Here is a 12,282-nt window from a genome sequence, read left to right as displayed (position 1 = left end):
AGTGCCACGTATCACGTATTTCAGTGCCACGTACCACGTATTTCAGTGCCACGTATTTCAGTGCCACGTATCACGTATTTCAGTGCCACGTATTTCAGTGCCACGTATTTCAGTGCCACGTATTTCAGTGCCACGTATTTCAGTGCCACGTATCACATATTTCAGTGCCACGTATTTCAGTGCCACGTATTTCAGTGCCACGTATTTCAGTGCCACGTATTTCAGTTACGTTTAGGGGTTAGGGGTAGGGTTAGGGTGACCAGGACATTCTTCTAATAAAAAGCTATCCCTAACCCTAACTAATTCTGCTATTAGTGGATTTTCTAGTTGATTTTTTCATGGGGGGGAAAAAAAAAACGCATGCGTCTAAAAAATGCGGCGTTTTGCCGCGATTACATGCGTTTTTTCACCACATGCGTTTTTTCAAAAACGCATGCAGATCAAAACGCAAGTGTGAAACCAGCCTTAAATGAAGATAATAATACCAAAGAATTTGTGATTGCAATCATTTTCAGGAAGAAACTGAGTATTATCTGACAGAATTGGAGGGGTGTCAATACTTTTGGCCACAACTGTAGGTCATAACAGCATGAAACATTTAAAGGTAGCATTCAGGTGGACATAACTAGCTTCTTCTTTCTAAGATCTTAAGGATATGTTCACACGATGCGTTTTTGCGGCATTTTTTGTTTTGCTTTTTTATGCAAACTAAAAGCTGCTTTTTACAGAACCAACAAAAGGTAAGTGATTTCCGAAATCTTATGCACACAATTGACCTTTTTTCCTGACTGAATTGGAAAAATGGTGCATTTTTGAAAACTGTAGCAGGTCACCTTCTACCAGCATTTTTGAGTTTTTGTAACATTTTTCATTTTTGTAAGGCTTTGTAAAGTTTCCATTTATTGTAGTTATTAATTGTTCATTTCTTATGTTTGTTTATGTTTTCTCAGTCCGGGAATACTGAATTGTACTAGGGGAAAAAGTGGCACCCCAGGAGACCGGATGCCACAGTGGCAATGCTTCCCTTACAGAGGGTGATGTCATGTCTGAAAGCAAGAAGGAATTCCTTTAGCAGGTACATCAGCATGCAACACTTTCCTGATTCCAGACCAGAGGGGGAGCTCTAAACCCAGTTTCAGGGGAGCTCCTCTGGTAAGTTCTGGTCTGGAGGCGGGGTTAGTCAGTCAGAGCTAGTCTGAGGAAGCAAGTGAGGAGAGCCTGGGATTGGAGCTGCGACTGGGCTCACCCCAGGACTGAGCGCCAAAGATCGGATACTGGAGTCCGTGGTTGTTTGGGAACTGCAGGCCCAGCATCTAAAACCGGAGAACCGGAGATTGCAGGTCTCCTGGTCCCATCTGACACCCGAAGGCCCAGCGACATACCAGAGCCCGGAGTCACCTCGAGGGAGTGACACCTGAACAGGCTCAAGTTATCTGCCATGTGGGTAGTGAACCATTTTATGGACAGACAGTAAGAGGGACTTGAATAGAGCATAAAGCATCAGGAACCTAGAGAACAGCACAGTAGGGAGGCTTCCATCCCCACCTAGCAAGGGGGATTCCAAATTGCTTTCAGGCTGCCCAGATTTCCAACACCAACTGTTACCTATGCTTCAGACTGCACCTTTGACCACGAATGAAAGGTAAAGAAAACTGCAGCCCTTGTGTCCTCTACTCCATTTCCCGCACCCTCAGTCCTGTACCCCAACGTCCACCATCCATCATAATCTGTACCGGTAGCCCTGGGGCACCGCCCCGCCTGTGGGAAACAGAACCATCCCAGCTGCATCACCATCAGCCCCAGCTGACTCCCTAAGCAGCGTCGGCCATTTATAGCCGAATACCACAGGTGGTGTCACGAACAATCCCCTACAAACATTCCTTCATCCCATTTATTGCGCGCCCAGGGCCACCGCTGCCATGACCACCCCTTTTAGAGCCATGCGACCCAGTTTCAACTACCCCACTGCCCTAGCGGGTGTTGTATGCCCACGGTCAGGAATTGTTGCGGTTTTTACGCTGCACATTTATGCACCTGCGGATGACATGTGGCGTGGGTTCACGAGCCGCAGCATGTTAATTTTTGTTGTGAAGACGTAGATTTCCACAACAGAAATTTCAACAATAGAATATATTGAATGCGGTAAATGCGCATGGCTCAGTGATCACATGCGGATTTACCTGCGTGATTAGAACGCAGTAAAAATACGCTGCATCTAAAGCACTGCTACTTCCTGATTGTGGGAATGTACCCTTGCAGGGTTTTTGCAGCTTTTTTTTCACCATAGAAAGCAATAATAAACAGCAAAAACACTGCAAAAAACACAACCATGTGTACAGTAGACAAATGACACATGTAATCTGAATCAAAAAGCTGCATAACCTGCTTTTTGTAAGCAGCTTCTTTATTGCTAAGAAAGCAAATTTTTCCTGCAGAAAAAAAGTGCAAAAATGCAATGTGTTAACATAGCCTAATTGGTATAGCTGTATCAAGCAAATGCAGCACTGAAGTAATTTGGCAGACCCGAAAGAAATAATCTTGTGAATGAATGACACAGGATGAATATGTGGTATAGGGCAAGAGACACCAGCACTGTATATGTTGTGCTATATTCAAATTTAAAAGTACTTATGCATTGCCATCCAGTGGTCATTTCTGGTATTGCAGGGCTCACAGGAAAACTAAGTATTAGTAGTGATGAGAGCCTGCTGGGATAAGGTGCTAACCCCTTCATGACCCTGGGTATTTTCGTTTTTTTCATTTTTCGCTCCCCTCCTTCCCAGAGCCATAACTTTTTTATTTTTCCGTCAATATGGTCATGTGAGGGCTTTTTTGCGGGACAAGTTGTACTTTTGAACAACATAGATTGTAAGCTTGCGAGCAGCAGGGCCCTCATTCCTCCTGGTATCTGTTTTGAACTGTGATTTCTGTTATGCTGTAATGTCTGTTGTCTGTATAAGTCCCCTCTATAAGTTGTAAAGCGCTGCGGAATATGTTGGCGCTATATAAATAATAATTATTATTATTATTATTAACACCATTGGTTTTACCAAGTCATGTACTAGAAAACGGGAAAAAAATTCCCAATTCACTAAATGCTAAAACTGATATGCCATTTTGATTCTACAGGACATTACGAGTTCATAGATACCAAACATGTGTAGGTTATTTTTTATCTAAGTGGTTAAAAAAAATTCCAAACTATGCTAAAAAAAAAAAAAATTGCGCAATTTTCCGACACTTGTAGCGTCTCCATTTTTCAGGATCTGGGGTCAGGTGAGGGCTTATTTTTTGCATGCCGAGCTGACATTTTTAATGATACCATTTTGGCGCAGATACGTTCTTTTGATCGCCCGTTATTGCATTTTAATGCAATGTCGCGGCGAGCAAAAACACTTGATTCTGGCTTTTCAAATTTTTTTCTCGCTATGCCGTTTAGCGATCAGGTTAATCCTTTTTTTATTGATAGATCGTGCAATTCTGAACACGGTGATACCAAATATGTGTAGGTTTGATTTTTTTAAATTGTTTTATTTTGAATGGGGCGAAAGGGGGGGTGATTTAAACTTTCATATTTTTTTCCTATTTTTTAAAACTTTTTTTACTTTTGCCATTCTTCAATAGTCCCCATGGGAGGCTAGAAGCTGGCATAGCCTGATCGGCTCAGCTACATAGGAGAGATGCTTAGATCGCCCCTATGTAGCTGAATTATAGCATTGCTATGAGTGCCGTCCACAGGGTGGTGCTCATAGCAATCCGGCATCAACAACCATAGAGATCTTCAATAGACCTCTGGCTGTCATGCCGATGCATCACGTGTTTGACAGCAGCATTTAACTAGTTAATAGCAGCGGGTCAATCGCGATTTCACTAGCCGCTATTGCGGGCACAAGTCAGCTGTTCAAAACAGCTGACATGTCCCGGCTTTGATGCGGGCTCACCGCCGGAGTCTGCATCAAAGCTGGGGTTCTGACCTCGGACTTACTATCCCGTCCAAGGTCAGAAAGGGGTTAATTAAATATTTTCAGCATGCTCGAAAAATATGTTCAAGGCGCCGCAGCTGCATTTCGCACAGATGCTACACATGCAGGGTTGCCTAACAAACAAACAATCCCCGCATGTGTAACAGCTGTCGAACAGCCGAGCGACATGGAGCCACAATGACTTGGGCATTTTTCGAGCACGCCAAAATGTTTGGTTAGCACTGGATCATGCTTGGCTAACACCTTATCTGAGCACGCTCGCTCATCACTATTTCTTAGGCCACATTCACATGTTCAGTATTTAGTCAGTATTTCACTTTAGTATTTATAAGCCAAAACCAGGAGTGGGTGATAAATGCAGAAGTGGTGCATATGTTTCTATTATACTTTTCCTCTGATTGTTCCACTCCTGGTTTTGCCTTACAAACACTGATGTAAAATACTGACCAAATACTTAGGCCGGCGTCACACTGGCGAGTTTTACGGATGTATGAGCGCAGAAAATACACCCGTAAAATGCGCATAACACACGGCCCAATGATTCCATATGTCCCAGCTCCTATCTGCCGTATTTTACTGATCCGTATTATACGGTCTTGTACGGCCGTACAAAATCGCAGCATGCTGCGTTTGTCACCGTATTGTGCAAAAAAATCGCCAATGAAAGTCTATGGGGGCGAGAAAAATACGGATTACACACGGACCAGCAGTGTGACTTGCGAGAAATACGCAGCAGTGTTCTATAGAAAAGCCGGTAATTCAATTGCCGGCTTTTCATTTCTCCTTCCCAAACCCGACATGATATGAGACATGGTTTACATACAGTAAACCATCTCATATCCCCTTTTTTTTTGCATATTCCACATTACTAATGTTAGTAGTGTGTATGTGCAAAATTTGGGCACTCTAGCTTGTAAAATAAAGGTTTAAATCGCGGAAAAAATTGGCGTTGGCTCCCGCGCAATTTTCTCCCCAGAGTGGTAAAGCCAGTGACTGAGGGCAGATATTAATATCCTAGAGAGGGTCCATGGTTATTGGCCCCCCTGGCTACAAACATCTGCCCCCAGCCACCCCAGAAAAGGCACATCTGGAAGATGCGCCTATTCTGGCACTTGGCCACTCTCTTCCCACTCCCGTGTAGCGGTGGGATATGGGGTAATGAAGGGTTAATGTCACCTTGCTATTGTAAGGTGACATTAAGCCAGATTAATAATGGAGAGGCGTCAATTATGACACCTATCCATTATTAATCCAATAGTACGAAATGGTTAATAAAACACACACACATTTTTTACAAGTATTTTAATGAAATAAAGACACAGGTTGTTGTAATATTTTATTATACTGGTAATCCACCTGATGACCCTCATTCTGTAACAAAGGAAAAATAAAAAAACAACAATATCCCATACCTTCCGACGCTCAGGTCTAGTCCCATGAAGTAAATCCATCTGAAGGGGTTAAATCATTTTACAGACAGGAGCTGTGCTAAAGCAGTGCTCGTGGCTGTAAAACCCCCGGGAATGAATGGATTGCAGGGGAATGACCTGTAGTTACCTTGAGTTGCGGTGAGGCGCCCTCTGCTGGATGTCCTCATATGAACTCGAGCGTGGGAACTTTTACCAGGCTCCAGTTCATGAGGACATCCAGCAGAGGGCGCCTCACCGCAACTCAAGGTAACTACAGGTCATTCCCCTGCAATCCATTCATTCCCGGGGGTTTTACAGCCACGAGCACTGCTTTAGCACAGCTCCTGGCTGTAAAATGATTTAACCCCTTCAGATAGATTTACTTCGTGGGACTTGATCTGAGCGACAGAAGGTATGAGATATTGTTGCTTTTTTATTTTTCCTTTGTTACAGAATGAGGGTCATCAGGTGGATTACCAGTATAATAAAATATTACAACAACCTGTGTCTTTATTTCATTAAAATACTTGTAAAAAATGTCTGTGTGCTTTATTAACCATTTCGTACTATTGGATTAATATTGGATAGGTGTCATAATTGACGCCTCTCCATTATTAATCTGGCTTAATGTCACCTTACAATAGCAAGGTGACATTAACCCTTCATTACCCCATATCCCACCGCTACATGGGAATGGGAAGAGAGTGGTCAAGTGCCAGAATAGGCGCATCTTCCAGATGTGCCTTTTCTGGGGTGGCTCGGGGCAGATGTTTGTAGCCAGGGGGGGCAATAACCATGGACCCTCTCTAGGCTATTAATATCTGCCCTCAGTCACTGGCTTTACCACTCTGGCGGAGAAAATTGCGCGGGAGCCCACGCCAATTTTTTCTGCCATTTAACCCTTTATTTTACAAGCTAGAGTGCCCACATTTTGCACATACACACTACTAACATTAGTAGTGTGGAACATGCAAAAAAAAAAGGGATATGAGATGGTTTACTGTATGTAAACCATGTCTCATATCCTGTCGGGTTTGGGAAGGAGAAGTGAAAAGCCGGCAATTGAATTACCGGCTTTTCACATATCTCGCGCTGAATTAAATATAAATACAGAATATATATATATATATGTGTCTCAATGACATATATATATATATATATATATATATATATATACACACTGTATATATGTTTTAACAAACATTTTAGCCCATAAATCCATTAGATGTCGGTTTTGCAAGCCTGCGAGAAAATATCGCAGTACGGATGCCATACGGATTACATACGGAGGATGCCATGCGCAAAATACGCTGACACACCCTGCCTACGGATGACATACGGATCACTATTTTGGGGACTTTTCTGCGTATTACGGCCATAAAAAATGGACCGTATTGTCTTACGCCTAGTGTGACGCTGGCCTTATAGTGTGAACGTGGCCTTAACAAGAGATAAGTGAATCTTTTGAAATTCGAATAATTTTTGCTGTTTCCCAAAAATTAGATTTGTGGTGAATTGCAAGGAATCCAATTGCCCTAAGAAGACATGCATAAAAGGCTGAGGTCTCCTAAGACTGTATCAAAATCATTTCAAGCTCTTTAATGCAAACATAACCTTAGTTATGTCAAATTTGTCCCAACATATATGACTATGGGTAAAAGGAATGCTAGTGATTCTTCACGGCTGTTACACTCTATCTGTAAGGTTTCTTTGGTGTTTCCTGGCTTTCTCTCTTAATGCCTCCTGCAAAGCTGTGACCTGTGATGTCCTACTACTAAACTTATACATTATCAAATGTCTGCTGCATTCCCTGCTTCTGCTTTTATACAGGCTGCGAGAGTCCTTTTTGATTTGATTTGCTGTAACATGTGATGAGATAGCTGCAAGGCATTCTGGGGAAGCCCGCCTGGTCGCACCGAGGTCATGTGAACTTTCTCTGACTGATGCAATCTTCTGAAATGAGCAAAAGTTTAGGCAATTGTAACCAATCGAATCACAAACTGTTCGGATTTACAGGGTTCAACCCATGGTCCATGGTTGCAAGAATACGAGCCAGGCTATACTGCCAGAACATTTCAGAGAAAATATAGTTTGAAGAGCCTGCTGAGGACTATAGGGAGACATCTGACTAGTCTGAAGCCGCCTTCCCCACACACCACTTTAGTTGATTGACAGGTCTCTCCTCATGTACACACCAACACTTCAAGCTATTTCTTCTCCGAAACGCTCAAGCGTTTCAGAAAATTACTAGGCTGCAATTGTACGACCGGCTTCTGATGCATGCTGCCCCCTAGTTTAGGCAGGATAAATCAAGTTTTAGCTTCTCCATAACTATAACCTATCTATTGTAAGAATAATCTTTACTGATGTAGCAGCCGCATATTCAGCAGCGCTGTGCAATTCAGATCGTACACGTGTAAAGAACTCATAGCAGTAACAAAGTTATAATGCAAACACCAGGAGCGAGGACTCTGCTCGTAAAAGCTTACAACCTATGAATAAATAGAGGTGACAAAAGAGGTAAGAATGATTATACGATTGCTTCACTTTGGGAGTAAATCTTATAGCAGGTGAATATTAGTAAATTACTGTCATACCATATAATAGTATAAGTTTACCATAATACCAAACTAGTAAAATCTGTTTAAATAGTTTGTACTTACAAATATAGCAACCAGAATTGGGGTCTTGATTATCCACCAGTAAATGTTTTCATAGTCATCCCAGCACCTGCATGAATGAATCTGTCATTAGAACCATGATGGTATGACGCCAACCACCAGTAGATGGTGCCATTAATTATGTTATGTTCACAGGAATTGAAAGCAGTGGTTAGAAAATAAAAAAATTATCATTTTTCCGAACTCATGCATTTTTGCTAAAGAAAAAAGCTGTCCAGACTTCCTGAAGAAATCTCCCAGGTGCATTGTGACCTGTTCATAATGAAGATAGCTATCAGATGGACTGGTCTGGGAGTTTGCTTCAATTTAGAAGCTCTGGGGTTTGTATCACTTTAGAGGGTCATTATATATAGTTGGGGACTAGGATCTGTATTTAGAGGGTTTGGTTTATGGTCTGTATTACTTCAGGGGGTCTGGCAGTTGCATAAATTTAAGGATTCTGGTTTGCCATCTGCATCTAATAAGTCTTCTTTGGGTTTTTTTTTTGTTTATGGGGTATGTATTACTCAATAGGGTATGTAATTATTTGTGGGTCAGATATGGTGTCTGTATTTTAGGGTTTTATAAAGGGGGTCTTAGGCACTATTTAGGGTTGGGGAGCATGTCCTATATAAGCATATTTACTAAATGAAAAATTGTAGAATGCGCATCACCTACAAATTTCTGCCACAGACATCGGTTGTTCAGGGCCATGTCCTTCTATTCCTATTGTTCACTCCATTCCCAACCTCCACATTGTTTTTAAGTTTCTTTCCCCCACCATCTTGAATGAAGAAACCTTCTGGAAATGCTGTTTTCCAGGAAGTTTAGAGTAATTTTGTCTTTTTTCACAGAGATTTGCCCAGGAGAACTTCCCAGATGTTTCAGGAGAATTGGTAAGGTAGAAAATTTTAATCACTCGAAATCTTCTTCTTGATGCCTCTTCTCAAAAGTTGGAAAGTGTGAACTGATATAATAAGATGAATACAATCTCTGAGATGCTCCATTTAAACACTAGAATCACTAGAATAAGTTCTGTTCAGGTTCATGTTTCTTTTGATACAAACACAGAAACCAAGAACTCTTTGCAAACCGCGGGAGACTTCCATTAGCCTGTGTGCTAATCTATAGAGTAATGCTTTTAAAAGGACATTGAGTTAAGCCATAGGGAGAACCAGAAGTGATCCATACATAAAGTGGTCCACTATAGCATACACTATAGAGGTAGTCCGAAACACTGAAGTTTGGAAAAACAAAGGAACTGCTTTGTTTTCCAAAAAAAAGTCTAGCAATTGGCCAAGGGGCGTAGAAGGGGGAAACAAACACCAGTTCTGCCATTAGTAACAAAGCCTCCTAAATTCCATGCCACTCTTACCAGATCTTAAAGAGGACCTGTTACTTGCTCAAAAAATTTACTTAAATACATTGTAAAAATCCCTGAGCTCTCCAGATTCTGCTGCTATTTTGTGTTTTGAGCTGCGTCACTCCCATGCAGATACTGTATATTCACATTTGTTTTTTGTGAAAACCATGTGAAATCTCTGCTTGCAGTCCACTTAAGCATTTCTTCAGAATCTTTGGGAGCATGCACTTTCACCCCTTCATCCAGAAGCTGCAAATCACAGCTCATCAGTGTCTGAGACTGCTAGACAAGCAGCTTAGCTGTGAATGGCAGCATCTGGGAGGGAGGTATGAAAGCGCACACCTCTAGATATTACGTCCAGTTGAATAATCTGGAGACACACAGGGGTCGGCGGGTGCCCAGGTCCGCTAGCCAAAACTGTATAGACCAGGGATCGTCCAGCCGAATGCCTGCTCTCCTTTTAATGTGGGCATAACACTATTCAGACAACACAGGGTGAGGGTAAAACAGTGTGGCAATGCTTTATTGAACCATAAAACAGGCAGAAAACATGTAGAACAGTCCCAGCAAAATAACCCAAGATGGTGCACATTAGAGTCTCACCCTTCCGCTGACTTGCCGGGATAATAGCAGATGTTACTTCAGAGCTCCCAGGGTCAACTACCCCTGTGGAACGCACACAGAGAGAAGGTAATGACAAGCTTAGGAAGGTGACAGTCCATTGAGCTACAAGGCCAGTTGACCCCAGGGTCACAACCTGGCTTCTTCGAACATCTCCACGGAGCCAGGAAACCGGCGGGTCCCAATCCTGGCTTTCTCCAAATGTATTTATGGTTCAGCGATGGTCAATGAAGCAGATCTGTATTCTTCGATCCAGGGCTGAGGTCACCTAGTTTGTTTCCTGTAGAATGATAGATCCGTGTCACTCGTGATGGAGCCATGATGTATGGGCGGTAGTCCTGTAGAGTCCCCTAGATAGGTGAATGTCTTGGCTGAATCTCTGTCTCTCTCTGTATCTCTGAACACAGGCCGATCTCCTTTTTATAGGTAACAACTTTTCATTAAGGAATTCCACCACAAGCTTGGGGGAAGATGGTAGGGGGCCATCCCTCACTGCTGAAGTGTTCAAACAACATGCATAGATTGTCCTTCATATTGCAGAGCACGAATGTCTCATCAACATATTAACAAACATTCAAACATTGTGCCTTTGTTTCCCAATGATAGTAGAACAATACTAGGACTGCAATGCAAGGACAGATACAATAGCTAACCATCAGCCAGTGAACAAATGGCAGCCATTTAACATTAAATCAATGACAATAAGGGTCAACAGTCATTCTCACATGAACTGTAGCTCAGCTAGTTGTCTGGTTAATTAAGATACAATGCTGTGTCTTCAAAAGCAACAAGCAGAGATTTCACATAGTGCACTCAAGAAGAAACAAATGTAAATATATCTACAATGAAGCAACACAGCACAAAACAGAAAAGCACTGCAAAATCAGGAGAGCTCATGGATTTTATAAGTTATTTAACTGAATATTCTGAGCAAGTTTTTACTTTAAAAGGCAGACATGAAAGTAATTCTAAGAGACTAAAGTATACAACAAAGACAATTTTTAAGTGGCCATTTTGTTTTTGGTAACGGAGGTCTGTTTTGTGACTTAATGGAACTATGGTGAAAAAAGCCAAATTCTCACCCAGTGTTATCAAAGCTGATCCGAGTCTTTATCCACACTGCAATAGTAAGTGCCGGGAGACCTGCAAAATTAAGCAATTGGTAAAGAGCTCCTAATAATAAAGAGCAGACCCCTTAAAAATGGATAACACCTCACGATAACTGTATATGTAGTAAAATCTAACTATGAAAATATGTGCAGGAACTGGGGTAAGATCATTAAAACCCAATTTACATATTGTGAAATGCTAATACAATTGGATCATAAGTGGCTGATCCTTCCCCTACAGCAGTGTTTCTCAACTCCAGTCCTCAAGACCCCACAACAGGTCATGTTTTCAGGATTTCCTTAGTATTGCACAGGTGATAATTTCATCACCTGCTCAAGCATTAATTCCATCGCCTATGCAATACTAAGGAAATCCTGAAAACATGACCTGTTTTGGGGTCTTGAGGACTGGATTGAGAAACACTGCCCTACAGTATATGATATACTTTTGCTATTATCACCTACTTTACAAAAAATAAATAATGTTATAGTTGGAAGTGTACATTTTTCCAACCTCTAAGTTTTCTTTCTATGAATTTCTCAGTGACTTTTTAAGGACTTCGGAGATGAAGGCCCATACTCAGTTGTCCCTATTGTATTTCCTAGAATCTAATTCCAAGTATGAGAAGGGACTCACCCCAGCCAATAATGATGTACCACCAAAAATACCTCTTCTGTGAGGTAAATGTGAGAGTGAGAAGAGTGTGCAGATACATTCCCTCCACCAGAAGCCAAGAGAAATTGGCAAGGATGGAGTACTGGAAGAACACCACAGCCGCCTTACAGTTTACCTGAAATTAGAGGAAGTTCAAGAGTTTAAGGAGTTTTCCATTCCAAGAATAACTTGTCTGCTTTTTTTGCAAAAATAGCACCACAACTGTCCACAGGCTCTATGTGGATTTGCAGCTCATCTCCATTCCTTGGGTTTTCTATGTAATGTTGAGTCCTCCAGGGTGTGACACGTTCTTTCAACCAGACCCCGTGCAGCGCCGGTGTCCCTGCATGCTTCTCTCCTCCATCTGGCAGGGACACTGGCTCACTCACCGCCTCGGCCACCCTGCAATTCTGCCTTTATTTCCGCATGACAAGCAGATCATCGGGCTCCTTCCATAGGGCGCAAGCGTGTGTGGATTCCTT

The 12,282-nt window shown here is 42.1% G+C and overlaps 1 protein-coding gene across 1 annotated transcript in view; it reads right to left on the bottom strand.

Moving 5' to 3' along the window:
- LOC143769134 (vasoactive intestinal polypeptide receptor 1-like) overlaps positions 1-12,282 on the bottom strand; it is a 259,746-nt gene that overhangs the window by 81,103 nt on the left and 166,361 nt on the right. Inside the window, exons 7-9 of the mRNA XM_077257715.1 lie at positions 11,783-11,936; positions 11,119-11,179; positions 8,056-8,122 (exon numbers count right to left, since the gene is read on the bottom strand). Coding sequence (XP_077113830.1) covers positions 8,056-8,122; positions 11,119-11,179; positions 11,783-11,936 — 282 coding nt within the window. The remainder of the gene's footprint in view (positions 1-8,055; positions 8,123-11,118; positions 11,180-11,782; positions 11,937-12,282) is intronic.

The sequence above is a fragment of the Ranitomeya variabilis genome, chromosome 4 (genome assembly GCF_051348905.1).
Source record: "Ranitomeya variabilis isolate aRanVar5 chromosome 4, aRanVar5.hap1, whole genome shotgun sequence".
NCBI lineage: Eukaryota > Metazoa > Chordata > Amphibia > Anura > Dendrobatidae > Ranitomeya > Ranitomeya variabilis.
Note: the sequence above shows the minus strand (reverse complement) of the source record. Positions and strands in the feature narration are given on the sequence as shown.